The sequence below is a fragment of the Gopherus flavomarginatus genome, chromosome 8 (genome assembly GCF_025201925.1).
Source record: "Gopherus flavomarginatus isolate rGopFla2 chromosome 8, rGopFla2.mat.asm, whole genome shotgun sequence".
NCBI lineage: Eukaryota > Metazoa > Chordata > Testudines > Testudinidae > Gopherus > Gopherus flavomarginatus.
Window position 1 is genome coordinate 27,823,249 of NC_066624.1, and position 15,047 is coordinate 27,838,295.

At 42.9% G+C, this 15,047-nt stretch overlaps 1 protein-coding gene across 2 annotated transcripts; it reads right to left on the reverse strand.

Moving 5' to 3' along the window:
* Positions 1-2,951: 2,951 nt before the first annotated feature.
* Positions 2,952-13,940, reverse strand: HMGN5 (high mobility group nucleosome binding domain 5). Of its 2 annotated transcripts, none has more exons than XM_050965150.1 (6): positions 13,732-13,940; positions 11,946-11,975; positions 10,295-10,324; positions 8,586-8,636; positions 4,749-4,906; positions 2,952-3,624 (listed from the first exon to the last, which is right to left on the reverse strand). In XM_050965150.1, exons 1-5 carry the CDS (start codon positions 13,744-13,746, stop codon positions 4,754-4,756), a joined length of 279 nt encoding a protein of 92 aa, XP_050821107.1. In that variant the 5' UTR covers positions 13,747-13,940; the 3' UTR covers positions 2,952-3,624; positions 4,749-4,753. The 2 variants fall into 2 exon arrangements, with proteins under 2 accessions (XP_050821107.1, XP_050821106.1); XM_050965149.1 differs by having other exon boundaries at positions 4,763-4,906; positions 13,732-13,932.
* Between the last annotated feature and the right edge of the window lie 1,107 nt (positions 13,941-15,047).

Consider the following 15,047-nt stretch of genomic DNA (forward strand, 5'->3'; position numbering starts at 1 on the left):
ATACTATTTTGCAATAAGTTTGGAAAACTAGTAGCTATCACTGGAACCATTCCTTGAAATGAGAAAGATGATTAGTATAATTTATTTATCTTTCTCCAAATAAATATTCTATGGTCCAGCCAAATATCTGTAGAATGAGACAGCAACATTTTTGGCAAACATTGAGGGTGTTTTTTAAGTTAGAAGATAGTTCACAATATAGTCTGACCTATAAAGCGACTGGAATCTTTACCCCTCTCCCCATACCATACTGCTGCCATTTGAGATCAGCAAGAATGCTTGAGTTGGATCTGCCTTAGAATAAAAGGTGACCTGGCATTCTCTGTAAGGGTCTTTTTCCTTTGCAATATTCTCTCTTCGACCTGTTCCAAAACAGCCCAAATATATTGACAGGCACACATAAAAAGTCCATCTGTTTCAGTGGGCATTTGTGGAGGACTGAGGCAGCAGTGGGTGGGATTGTCTGGTGGGGTGTTGGTGGTTAAAACCCTATTAGAGGTCACATGACTGATCAGATGAGGTGTGATAGGGTGAAGGGAAGAAGAAACACTGCTGCCTTGATTGATGTTTGGTTACTTCTGTGGTATCAGGTTTTGAAGTGTATGCAGGGCTTCCCAGAGCTTTTGATAGGCACCAACTGGTATGGAGTTTCTTCTGAACTAAAATCAAAATAGTTTATAAAGATCCAAAAGACAACCCACTCCCCTCTTTCACCAGCTAAATCTATTAATATCCCTTGGCTGAGCTATTGGTGATTATTCAGTAATGAACAGGGGATATTTTGTCACTCACAGGAGTTCTGGCCAATCAGTTGAGAGACATCAGCTTCTTCCCCTAGGCCATTATCCCATACCTGAGGAGACAAAGTGGTGGACCAGCTGTGTTAGAAGAATAAAAACACAAGTATTCTTTCTCTTGGGAGTTTTTCGTATGGGAAGGAAAGCTCAGGTCTTAAACCATTTACAATCCTTCTTAGTAAAGTTAGGAGGATACTAAAATACTAGTGATTGAAGGTGATCTGGGGAATTTTCAACTATTCATCTTGAAACTTAATAGTTTTAGCTACTGGCTACCATTCTTTTAAGCCACTTCTACACAACTGAACAGCTCTTTGGGGCAGGGCCCATGACTGTGTTATAAAGATCCTTTGGACAATACTGCAATACAAACCAAATAATAATGACATCAGATAAATGGGTTAAAAATCACGGACATTCCAAGGCTTGTACTGACATATAGGGAAAAGTTAAATTCTGTCTACAGCATTGACTTTTAAGAGTGACCTGGCAACACACATGAATTGGAGCTGTCTATATGGTTTGGCTGCTGTTGCTTCTTTATGATTCAGAAAGAAGCTCAAGAGGTTGTATCTCTCTGACCACAACCTCACTCGTTCTCTGGTCGGTTAGACAAGAATTGAATTTATAATGCAGAAAAGGCAAGGAATAGCACAAGCCCCATTCCCGCTAAGTATCACTTCTAACTGTTGACACTTGGGTATAATGGTAATGTAAATGGGGACCTTGAGTACAAGAATGATGAGGAGGGAGGGAGAGAAATACTAACAAGTTCTGCAATTTATATGCAATGTAGTAAAATAGGTTAGTCACGTAAATATCCAGTAAAGATTCTGTTTAGAGAGCTGCAACTTATTTATTTACTAAACACACCTAATACACCCATCTGTTTGTCTGCAGTTCTGACTTTGCACACTAAGGGCCAAATTCACAAATCCTCATTTTGTCCTTCCCATCTCTTATAAAAATAAATCTAGAAGTGCAGAACATATTCTGTTCTCATAAGCTGTATGCTTTATCTGTTTCTTTCTCTGCTGTACCTTCCTATACCAAACCTAGCATTTTCAAAGGCTTATACTAAAATGTATCATGTCAAGTAATTTCTTGTATTTAAAAAACAATAATACAAGCACATAGTATTTCGTGCTTCTGCTTGCTAGATTGTCTTATACAGTAATGGTTTTAAATTCTGCACTGCCAGTCATTTTGCTTCTGACTAAATGTGATATATCTGGCCAACTGTGTGGAATGAGCCTTTTGAATAAAAGGAAACTTTAGGAGGAAAATTTAAAACATCCTTGATATACAGTCACATGCATAAAATTAGATAGAAAACTATTATTACTCCATACAAACCCTGGCCCTTAGCCTAGTTACTGGTTTCCAATTTAACGAGGCTGACACTAATCAGGAAGAGTGTTGCATTAATGGAAAACACGTTTTTGCACCTGTGTGCCTCCTAACAGAGGAGAGTAAAGGGGCTTATAAAAGAATATCATGAGTACACAATACATTTTTAAATAAGTAAATTATAAACAATTGTGAAAGTTCATAATTTTATCCAGTGCTGTAGAACATTCCCCTAGCACTACAGAAAGCCCTTTCTTACTGTTGAGGGTTTGAGTTAAACCGTTTAAGCCTCTATGCAGAAGCTTGTGCAATGGTCTTACAGCAAGGAGGACCTTAGAAAACATACCAGAGACATAGGCAGGTCTAAGTTAAATAGGTTCTACTCTTTAAATTTGGGAAGATTAATCATCCTAACTTCTAAAATGGTTCTGCCATATATTTTAATAATGCCAAGTACATCATCTTTGCTTAAATGATAGAAGTAGCTCACAGGGATTAGCATTTGTGAAATAGGACATAAATCTTCACGTGAAGATGTAGAACCAGATATGCTGATTTACACCAAAACTCCATAAAAACCAATGTAGCTATGCCAGCTCCACCAACTGAGGATATGGCCCATAAAGTGGTGTTTATCTACACAGCTGGAGAAAATGGCTTAGAGGCCCAAGCATTGATCATATTGTGAATTCAAGCTCATCACCTATGTTTTTCAAGATAACGCATTGTGCTACTGACCACCTTTAGGAGACTTATTACTTTTCCAGCAATACAAGTTTACAGTACAAGCAACAAACCACAATCAACTTTCGAGGAGTCTTTTTTATTAAGATAAATCCAGCAAAATTCCTAACAGTGGGTACATACAACCAACCTGCCCTTTTAAAATAAATGTTTGTATTTCATTTAAAAACATGATTACACTTTATTTTTTTCTCCAAAACTGACAAAATAAAGTTACATTTGGGAAACAGATTTCCAGCTCCTAGGATTTTCATGAAAATATCTCACCTTCTTTATAAAAGCAACCCACAGAACCACTGGAATGTTTAACTCAGTTATTTGTTTTGAGACCTCCCCACTTTAAGAAACCATACAACACATACAAGGGTAAAATTAAAATCTGAAGTCTGTAAGCATGACTTACACAAAAAGGGACACACTGACAGAAGTCGAAAGCTACCACCACTTATTCTTTCCATGTACCATACAAACTATTACAATCACAAAATTTAAAAACAATGATTTTTTTTGTTTTGTTTTGTTAGGGATTTAATTCCCAAGTAACCGAGATGAAGATGTTCCATAATTAAATTCATGCTAAAAAAACCTGCATTTATAAAATAGTTGATAAAAATATTCCTCTCTGTTAACAATACAGCATGGAGGTATGGATACCAGATGATGGAGATATAGGGCAAGTTTAACATTACTCGGACTTGGCTTCCTTATCATCGGATGCTTCAGCAGCTGGTGCCTAAAAGTGTTTGGGAAGAACAGAAATATTACATTTTCACTCTAGAAAAGCCCCATTCTAACCTGCCGGCTGAACAGGTTAGTTTGCAAAAAACATACCTAACTAGAAAGAGATACAAAATTATTCAGGGAGATATAAACACACTGGAATCTTGGTAGACAAATGTTACAAATTTTAAAACAGGATTGATCTGCAGTTAACACTGCAATATTAAGGTAAATCCAAACAGGTGGAGATTTGGAATATTTTTGAGATTCACATCAACCATATGCTGATGGCAGGATACAAGACCTCATTTCTATAGATCAGAAAGGAAATCTGAAATGTCTATGTAAAACTGCAGTGATCTGCTTCCCTTTTGTCCAACTTTTTCAAATATAGTTCTTTCAACTGGTTTTCAAAAATGTTCTTACTGCAGAACAAACTTAGCTAAAAACAGATTGCACCTGCCCCTTAAAAAAATACTCACAGCCTTTGAAAGACACTTCTGCACATACTGCGCCAATATTCACTTTTTATCATACAGGCTGTTGAGTCAAAAAGTCATTTTCTTTAAAGGTATTAAACAATACAAAGATGTTCAAGACTTGAAGAGAGACCTTTTTGAACTGAAATCTTGTATACTAGAAGCAGCATGCTGGGAGAGTGGGGGAAGAGGGAGAGAGAAGAATCACCCACACATGATATCTATTCCACATCCCTCTTTCTCCTCCACTCCCAGCCCAGAATAAATTTCTGCACAGAAACAAACCTGCAATAGGCCCTACAGAGTGGAACCAGCATAACAGGATTCGGAGAGGCTGCACAGAGTATGCATATACCCTGCACAAAGCCCAGCTCAGGGTGGGTGAGGGAACACATCAGGGGATCTGCAGCTACCTGGTTCTTCCCTGACCCAATGGGAGAAAGGAAAGCATGAGGCCACAGAGCAGATGTGTGTTTGAAGAAAAAGTTCTCTCACTGCTTCCAGAAAGAGGCCCCTATTGCCATTATCGCTGCCGGCCCTTACCCAATAGATATCAATTAATTATGCCACCCTCTGAAAGGTAAGAGGAATCCTTTGTCTCTGCAGCTGCAATAAAAACAAAGTTGTTGTGACTATGTTTTTTAATATATTCACTCACTGCAGTTAAGGTACCTCATTAGTTTTGGTATCTCCATTTTCAGAGTGGTTTTCTTCTTTAGCATCATCTTGCTTAGTTTCATCTTTGCCTTTGGCTCCCTTCTTCCCTTTTGCTGCTGCCTTTTTGTCCTCCTTTTTATCATTTGCTGCCTTCTCTTTCTGTTAATCACATGAACAAAAATGTATGATAGATGCACACAAAACTGGAGATTGCATTAAAGCATCAATGTTTTCAAGTCTATAGTTTGTATAACTTACTACTACTTATCGGAAATACAATTAACGAAGGTGAGGTGTACCAGATGAAAATTTCTATCAAGAAATCCTTTATTCTCTATCCTGTCCTTGATATACTACTGGGAATGAATAATCTAGAGAAACAAGGTCAAAGGTAGCTATGTCTGGGGTTAAAGGAATTCCCATTTTAAACATAAATTTTATTAAGTTAGCTAAAAATGTTGGTGAGCTTGCATTTTGGCTGTTGAGCTGCCTGCCAAAAGACATTAAAAAAAAAAAGACTAATCTAAGAGCATGCACAGTCAATGGAAACACTAGAATTCTTCAGAGATTCTCTAAATATAAATTAGGAGAGAGAGAGAAAAGCTGAAGTCACCAAAGAATATTGCAGAGTATTCCTTGTTGTTCCAAGCAATATATATCATGTATGAGTTGGGTAAATTCAACAATCACTACAGATATAAAGAAAAAACATTGAAATTACGTTTTAATGCATATTACAATAATTGCAACTTTTTATATGGGAGACGCAATTAAATCAAAAGAAGGAAAAAAGTCCTCTGACACCATAACTTTGAAGTACAGTAACTCCTCACTTAAAGACGTCCCGGTTAACGTTCTTTCGTTGTTACATTGCTGAACAATTAGGGAACATGCTCATTTAAAGTTGTGCAATGCTCCCTTCTAACGTCGTTTGGCAGCCACCTGCATTGTCCACTGCTTGCAGGAAGAGCAGCCCATTGGAGCTAGTTGGTGGAGGCTTGCAACCAGGGTGTACTGGCAGCCCCCCTATCAGCTCCCCACTCCCCTAAGTTCTCTGAGCTGCAGCTGCCCAGGAGGCCAGCAATTGCCAGCATTGAGCTGTCCCTCCCCCACCACTATGTGCTGCTCCCGCCCTCTGCCTTGGAGCTGCTCCCAGACTCCTGCTTGCTGTACAGGGGAAAGAAGGGAAGTGGGAGGCTAATGTCAGGGTGTCCCCCTGCTCCTGCACCCCGCTTACCCCATTTCCATAGAGCAGGGGTACACACAACAGGGCTCAGGATGGAGGGAGCTTCCAGGAGCAGCTGCATTTCAGCAAGCTGATCTAATTAACAAGGAGTGTACTTAAGACTGGAGTCAGCTACTTAAAGAGGAAATGTGCATCTCTTGCTCATGTCTCTGTCTTCTATGCTCTCTCCCCTCCCTCTATGCCTCCTCCCTTGTACATGAACAACCAGTTAACCCTTGAGGGCTCAGCCAAATGCTAGTTCCTCATTTAGCAGAAAGGCATTCCCTGGGAACTATCCCACCCTCTGACTTCACCACTTCAACCCAGCTTCACAATCATTATCGCTGTGTACCAGTATTAAATTGTTTGTTTAAAACTTATACTGCGTGTGTGTGTATATGTATATACATAGTCTTGTCTGGTGAAAAAAATTTCCCTGGAACCAAACCCCCTCATTTACATGAAATCTTATGGGGAAAGTGGATTCGCTTAAAGTCGCATTTTTCAGGAACATAACTACACCGTTAAGTGAGGAGTTCCTGTAACAGCCTCTATACTTTTGGATCAAACCACTGCTTCATAATAGTAAATACCAAGACTGCCACTGATTTCAATTCCAAAGATTTGCACCTGAGTGCCAAAACTTCTGATTATACTAACCCTAACATCATCTTCCACTCCAAAAGACAGAGGAACCATGAATCTTTGGAAAATTACTGCTCATTAGAAATCCTTTAAAGAAGGTGTGGTCTCAGAGATTACAATTCATGAAAATATCTATTTCTTCAAGAGACAACGTGAGTGAGGTAATATCTTTTATTGGACCAATTACCTCACCCACCTTGTCTCTCTAATGTCCTGGGACTGACACAGTTACAACCATACCTATTTCTTTAACACTTTTAGCTTAGCAGTGTATGGCAATTACTATACTAACGTGGCAAAACTCACTAAATGGGACCATTTGTATAAACCCTCAAGAGACCTTCATAAAGGTTAATAGGCTAAAACATTTGCCCAGAACTAGAGGTGTGGAGGGTCCACTTCATGGTATCTCTCTCTTCCACCACTTCCCAAACAAAAGAATGGTAGTGGTGATCTACCTTCATAGGACCTTCCTTGTGGAGTCCTTTCCATAGGATTGGGGATTGATGGCTGAAGAAAGGAATCCATTCCTGTCTCTCTCCCACACAAAACTAATGGAGTTTTATTAACCGTTCCACAGCTCCCTCTTTACTGAGAAAGCACCATCTTAAAAGAGGTTCCAGGAGCAGCCAATGGATGGGGATTCCTTGGTTGCACAACTCTTATGGAGCCATGCTGTCAGGGAATCTGACTGGAGACAAAGGATCTCTACACAGAAAGCCATAGCCTGCTAGGGTCCCACGACATCAGTGTCAATCCCTGGCTTCTGGAGACAAAACTACTGGCCATTCTGCAACACTGGTGTGTGATATATCTCTCTCCAGAACAGAATGATCCCGCACAACGGAATCCAGATGGAGTTTTTCATTCCCAGGCTGCCTCCTGCAGCTGTTTCTATGGGAGGAGGGACAATGTCATTTTACTAATTTTTCCTGAATGGATGGGAAGCACAAAGATGGCAACAGCAGCTGATTAATACATCATAGATTTTTTTTTCAGCCCTACTTTATTTAATATGGATATATTTAAGAGGATGAAAGTTATTCTTATAATTATAAACAAAAAGCTGTTAAAAGAATGTTTAGGATGCAAAGTTAAGCACAGTTAAGAATGCAAAATTAAAATTGGACAGTGCCAGAATTACAGTAGCTTCTGCAGCCTACATTTCTTCCCCTTGTGTGTACATATTGATAGCCTTACCCAGCATCTCCTCGGAGTCTCTGAGAGAGCCACGAACAGAACCCAGCTTTTCTGGGTCCAAGTCCAGTGCCTTACAAGAGAACATGCTCTTTTTCCTTGCAACCCACTACTTCATTCACTGTGCAATGAATGAGGCACTACTCTGGGAGAACAAATAGTATGTGATCATTTAATTAGACTGCATCACGATGCAGGAAAAAAATAGATAGTTTTGCTAACTTCATTCTCAGAAAAGGTATATTTGCTGAACATTTTAAAAAATATATCTAGCCTGAGGAGGAGATAAAGCATGGAAAATTTTAATCCCAGTGGTTAAAGTCTGACAAATTAATAAGCAACTGAAAATAGGGCCTTATTATGTAAGTGTAAAGCACACTTACTTACTCATAGGCATAGCTACCAGCATTGCCTACAATTATGGTTCTGTGGTCTCTATTTCACACATATTGTTAAGAGAATGGTGCTTTGAACAGTCTCCCATGGCAAGCAGTGAAAGAATCATCACAATTTGTTTAAAATTTCATCAGACAAATCACTCAAGATTTTACCATAGGCAATATTCCTGCACTAGCAGTAGGACAAAAAAGAACACTCAATAGCTCTTTGCCATCTGTAATTTCTAAGATACTGATGGAGATTTCTCTAATTGGGCAAAATACATAATCTCATAAAAATATTAAAAAGCTAGTTGACCTGCTATGTGCTTTATTCCTGTAAATATGTTTTGAAAAAGAAAACTGCTGTATTAAAGAGGTCTTAAATATTTACCTTAGGTGCTGCCTTTTTGGGCTTTGGCTCTGGTTTAGGTGGAGCAGGTTTCTGTACAAAAAGCATATAGTAAAATAAGAAATATACCACCTGAAGAGCACTACAGTGGTCGTATTAACAACCTCAACATACTTACTCCGTACACACATTTAAAACATATGAAAAGCATACATGCAGGGCTATATGCTCCCCTGTATATAAAGGACCAGAAAAGAATCCGAACCATAATCATTTACAAGACTGAGATATATAAATTAATATTTCAGAGTAGCAGCTGTGTTAGTCTGTATCTGCAAAAACAACAGGAGTACCTGATTAACATCCTATACAGCAAACAGGGAAAGATTAAGACTGAGCTCTCATGTAGCCCACGAAAACTTATGCTCAAATGAATGTTAATCTCTAAGGTGTCACAAGTACTCCTGTTCTTTTTATAAATTAGTATGTCATTTCACTCAAATACATGAGGAAAAAATGAAGTATGTGGAAGTGGTTATGGCTAAAATATTTAGTAAGTACATGTACTGTGTCGGGAGAGATGAGAGTCCTGCACTACTACACGTGACAGCATTTTAAATCAAGATCCACAGGATGTGGAAATGGACACTAAACTTTTCTCAAGTCTCTTGCCGTCTGAGATGGCGTTTACCTCTATCCTTTGCAGAGGGTTCCTGGTATGCATAGGTATCTTCTGTTTTACCACAATGAGGTGCAACTTTTCACCAATATGGCAGCATTCATTTACATCTCTACCCCGATATAATGTGACCCGATATAGCATGGGTTCGCATATAGTGCGGTAACCCCGGGGCTCTGGCTGCTGCGGGGAGCCCTGGGCCCTTTAAATCACCACTGCAGCCCTGCCTCTGCTACCCCAGAGCTATGGCAGCAGGGCTCAGCTGGCGATTTAAAGAGCTCGGAGCTCTGGCCGCTGTAGGGAGCCCCGGGCTCTTTAAATCACCGTCAGAGCCCTGCCGCTGCTACCCCGGATCTCCGGCAGCAGGGCTTGGGTGGTGATTTAAAGGGCCTGGGGCTCCCCACTGCCGGAACCTTGGGCTCTTTAAATCACTGCTGGAGCCCTGCCACCACTACCCCAATATAACGGGATTTCACCTGTAACGCAGTAGAGATCTTGGGCTCCTGAGGACCGCGTTATATCAGGGTAGAGGTGTACTTTGTTTCCTGTTGTAATCTCCTTGATTACAACATTGATCCCAATCCTTTGAGTGTTCTGCACATGGAAGAAGACTCCCAGGCATAGAGCATTTACAGGAATGGGCTTATATAGTACTTTGGCTTTGCCCTTAACCTTCCTGTATTCAAACTGCAAGCCCTCTTTGGTATTTGCAGATCTTGGGCCTCCAATCTGCAGTTCTTTTTCCCAAGAGCTGTGCTGCTGAAATCAATGGGACTACACTTATGAGTAAGGATTGCAGGATCCAGCCATTCCTGAATGTGATGTTTTTTGTGTCATACTAGCATAGCGGCTTTATCTCACATGTAAAATCTGCCAATAGGTTCTACAGTATGTTGGTACACAAGCCATGGAATCATGGAGTATGAGTTTTATTTTTAAATGTAAGTGTGAACACATATCTACCTATATAGATATACTCTGCTCATCAGCATGAGGTTCTTCCTACTCCAATCTTCCTGAATTGTCATCATCACATACATCACAAATTCAATTTAAAAAAAAAGATACTCACAGCTGATAATCTAGCCGACCTTCTTTTTGGCTGCATAAAAGAAAGAGGTGTCACTAAAATTTAAAGAAAGAGCCATACGTTCTCAGAATTATATCATCATCATAAAATAATTTGATGCAACCATTAGTTAATGAAGCATTAAAACAAATACCAAGATCATTTATAGAGCTATGGATGTAATAGGTTTGCCTTTTTTTAAAAAGCAAAACAGAATTGCTATTTCTTTCACCGTTTCCCCCCTTTTCACCAAACCCAGGTAAATAGTAATGAACCAATATAGTAAGCTCCTGTGCACAGTTAGATCTCTGTGCCTAAGAGAAGCAGTCTTCAAGACTGTAGCCTAAGGACCACATTTAACCTGAAACTGATGATCTTTGGCTGTGGAACTGCAAATTCTCCTGTACCAGGAACAGCTCTCTCTAAATCTCTGCATGTTAGATCATCAAAGCTCCCAGTTTCAGACAGCTTAACAGCTGGGATAGGCAGTGAATTCTCCAAAATGTCTCTCATGTTATAGTCCAATGGACTGGACCCAGGGTTTCATATTACCTGATATTTCATTCCTGACACCCAGAACCTGCATCAAAATCTGCTAGCACAGACCCATGGGACTGTGCACACAGACAAGGGTCTGTGCAAGCAGATACATCTATGGAAGTTGGGGGCCTCAGTTAGTAATTTCTTTTAAACCAGTGGTCTCTAACCTTTATAGGCACAAGATCACTTTTTGAATTTAAGAGCAACCCAGGATCTACGCCGCCCCTTCCAAGGCACTGCCCTGTCCACTCCATCCCTTCTCCCTCCCTTTCTCACTCTCCCCCACCCTCACTCTCTCACTTTTACCGGGCTATGGAAAGGGGCTGGGATGCAGGCTCTGGGCTGAGGTCGAGGGTTTGGAGTGTGGGAGGGGGCTCCGGACTGATCCTGGGGCAGGAGGTTGGTGTGCAGGAGGGGGTGAGGGGTGCAAGCTCTGGGAGTTTGGGTGCAGGAGGGGGCTCCGGGCTGGGGCAGAGTGTTCAAGTGCAGCAGTGGTTATGGGGTGCTGGCTCTGGAAGGGGGCTCAGGGCTGAGGCAGGGGGTTGGGGTGCAGAAGAGAGGTACAGGGTGCTGGCTCCGGGCTGGGATGTGAGAGGGGTGCAGGCTCCTGCCGGATGGCACTCGCCTCAGGTGGATCCCGGTCGGCAGTGCAGTGGGGCTAAGGCAGGCTTCCTGCCTGTCCTGGCCCATGCCATTCCTAGAAGCAGCCAGTACGCCCCTGCAGGGAGGAGGTCACGTGGCTCCGTGCGCTGCCCCTCCCTGCAAGCACCACCCTACAGTTCCCATTGGCTGCAGTTCACCATTCCTGGCCAAGGGGAGCTGCAGGGGCAGTGCTTTCAGGCAGGAGCAGCACAGAAACAAATCCCCCGCCCCTGGGGCTACAGGGGTATGCTGGCTGTTTCTGTGGCACAGGACCAGGGCAGGCAAGGAGCCTGCCTTAGCCCTCCTATGCTGCTGGATTTTCAGCAGCTGGAGATCATGATCAACTGTCAGAAGCTCCAGGATTGACCAGTCGATTGTGATCTACGCATTGGTGATCAATGTTTTAAACTGTTTACCACTACACAAGTTCTGAGAGAAATAAGTTTGCTTTATTAAAATTTTATAAACCTACCTCCTCCTTCACCTCGCCTTCAGCTGCAGCCTACATAAAAAAATTAAAAGAGGAAAACATAAAAGATTTGCATTCTTTACAGTCATGAAGCGGAAATTATGCCAAATGCTAGCAAACAGGCATTTGAAAATTATAGCAGTGACCAGAAAAAGAAAGTCTGTAAAAATAAAATTAATGCTGGACCTATTTTAAGTGTGAGGTTGGAAAATACTAACATGCCATTTTCTCTAAATAAGTCTACATGCAGCATGGGGAGACCTACTAAAAAGTAAACTCACGAATTTCAAATATATCACAGTCAATTTTATCTTTTTGTCCGAGTTCACCAGTTAAAACAGCTCTCCTTGGTTTCATATCCCTGCTGTTTCTCATATTACCAACTTTTCTCCTTGCCCTTCTACCTTGTGCACTTTTTAGTCATACTATCCTTGGCAGTAAATAAAGTTTGCAAAGTGATCAAGCAAAAAAAAAAAAAAAAAAAGGTGTAACTTCTCCTCCACCTTTCCCACAGCTAAAAACGTGCAGCTGTGCTTACAAGTCAGATCAGTGCAAGAGCCTAAGCTCACTTCAGAGTTCCCAGACAAAAGACTACAACTCCCAGAATGCCTCGGACTCCCACTTTTGTTAAACGTCATTGCGTCAAAGCGTCCTCACATTTAAAAAGTTCCCGCCAAATTACCTGCAACAACAAGGTCGTTGTCAGCGCTATACAAGGACAAGGCTCTACTAGCTTCGCCTAGAGGCATCCCACTTACACTAGGGGGAAGAGACAGCAGCAGCTGGATGGATGGGGACGTGCTTTAGTTCCCTCAGGATTAGTGGGAGGAAGGGAGGCGTTTCAGATATTGCAGCACAGGCTACACCCAGTTCCAGCACACCCAGGGAAATAAGAGCCCTAAGCAAGTGTATTTCTCAGAGGGCAGGGAATGCCCGTGTCGTCACTTAATAGCAGAATGCTTTCAAATTGCAAACATGCAACACAGATAAATGAAGGGGGTTGCTGAGATAACCAAAATGCACACTCAGGCAAAGCTGTACTGCCGTTTGCTAGGCGGCAGCATTTTAGCTGTTGCAATTTTAGGGGGCAGGCTGCCCGTTTGCAAACAGCTCTGGGCTTGCTGAAGAGCGAGCTAGGGAAGCCCAGCTGCTGAGCAGAGCCAAAGTTACTAATTCTGGTTGTGAATCCTTCCCAGCCCCTCTTCCCTTCAAGGACAGTTTCAAACTCTGCGCCGCCTAATGGCTCCAAATTACCATTGCACAACCATCTGGTATGACAAGAAGTGGGAGAGAAAAAAAAAGGGAGAACAAAGACAAACGCAGGAGAAAGAGGCACCGTTTAGACTCAAATTCTCCCAGGCAATGGCCCAATCAACACTAAAATGCCCTCGGCGATTAATGGGAAGGTTCTGGCTCTCCAGCCGTGCGCTTTTCGGGGCGCTTGGAGAAGCACAGCCTTCCGTGGCTAGCTCTGCCTGCCTGTATTCTCCATAGGGGCAGCAGCAGCACTATGGCTGTTTGTAATCCAGCATGGAGACACTGCTTAGCCTTCTCCTTGCAAACAAAACAGCCCAAAGTGAACTCAGACGCTCCCCTGCTCCCACAGATGAGCCCGACCGCACATTCTAATCATCGCCCTTCAGTTCCAGCTCCACTTTAGGACATGCACAAAAAATTAATATGCAAAAACTCTACATACACACGCATAAATTATAGATATTTTTGCAAACGCTCCTCTAATCTCTCCCCTTCATTCCCCATTTATCTTCCCCCCTATTTTTGTACTTACCTTTCTTTTGGGCATAGTTGCACCTTAATAGTTGATTGCAAAATAGATAAGAGATCTATTAAAAAATAAATGCAATCACAAAACAAAAAACTGTTTCAATCGTTCTTCAAAATTGCCCAAAAAAACCGTATAAGGGACCAAGAGTTAATTGCAGCAGAAACTGAACAAAAAAAAAATCCCCCCCTCTTTATTGCAAACAGTAAAATACACCAACACGCAACCAAACTGCATGAATGGGGAGCGCGAGATGGGTCCAGCCTGAGAGTGACGCACCAGCTGGCCAATGCAAGACTCAGGCAAGAGCAAGGGAGGCGGGGCCGGAGCCTTAGCCCGAGAGAGACTCGCAGCGCACGCAAGGGGAAGCTGCTGGCTGTACGCTGCCTGCGCAGGGGAGCCGGCCTAAAGCGCTCGCTGAATAAGGCTCCCGTCCCCAGCCCGATGGGGGAGGTAGCGCAGCGGTGGCCTGCCCGCCTGTGCTGGCGGGGGTGCCTGGTGTCGGCAGACAGGGGCTCGCTGGGTGGCGGGAGGGGGGCTCCAGGCCGTGTGCGCCGCGCTAGGGAGCCGCAGCGGGCCCCTTCCCTCCTCCCCCTCGCTCACATCCCCCCAGAGGCTGTGACAGAAACTTCCCTGAAAGTTACCACGGGCAGCAGGACTGTGTCTGCTCGTCCCCGAGCCCAACAACATGGCTGCCTAGCCAGCTGCACCTTCCCTCCCCCGCAGGGCCTGGAGCCCAGCAGAGGGGGGGGCAGCAAGGGAGGAAGCAGGCCCCCCCCACCCCTCGCTCCGTGCCATGGACTTGGGGGCCATGGAGGGAAGAGAAATAATGGGCTGTCTCGTGCCGTTGGTTTTGAGGCAGGGCTCCCTCCACACCAGCTCCCATGGGGGCTTTTGCTTCCACTCTCCTGGCACGACATGGCAGGGCTCCCCTGCCAATTTGTGTTACTAGGATGGAGGCAGCCTGTGGCTTTGCACACGGTGCTTTATGCTGGTAGAATGAACCCTGGTGACCCTGCCCTGCCAGCCTACCTGTTGAAAAGCATTGTCACGTAGTTTCATTGCTGTGGGAATATGTATATAGTGCGTGCCATACCCTCCTGCAGGTATGCTGAATCCTTTTCAGGTCCAGGACTGGCACCAGTTACATTGGTAAGGTGTTGGGGGCGGGGGTGTTAATTATATTTTGAGGTGTGCTTTCTAGATCACAAGGAATTGCATATTAAGTTGACAAATGGCTATATTTGGGGTGTGGCAAGTCTCCTGCCTCTCCTCTGACTCCTGAAAAAAGCAGTTGCTTTCTTTAAGACATGCAAAATCTT

What these genes read in the sequence shown, in the direction of transcription:
- HMGN5 (XM_050965149.1), bottom strand. An exon ending in AAGGCGAGGTGAAGGAGGAG is followed by an intron (nt 10,325 to 11,945) that starts GTAGGTTTATAA and finishes TCTTTTATGCAG; the next exon opens with CCAAAAAGAAGGTCGGCTAG. An exon ending in GGTCGGCTAGATTATCAGCT is followed by an intron (nt 8,637 to 10,294) that starts GTGAGTATCTTT and finishes CTTTTTGTACAG; the next exon opens with AAACCTGCTCCACCTAAACC.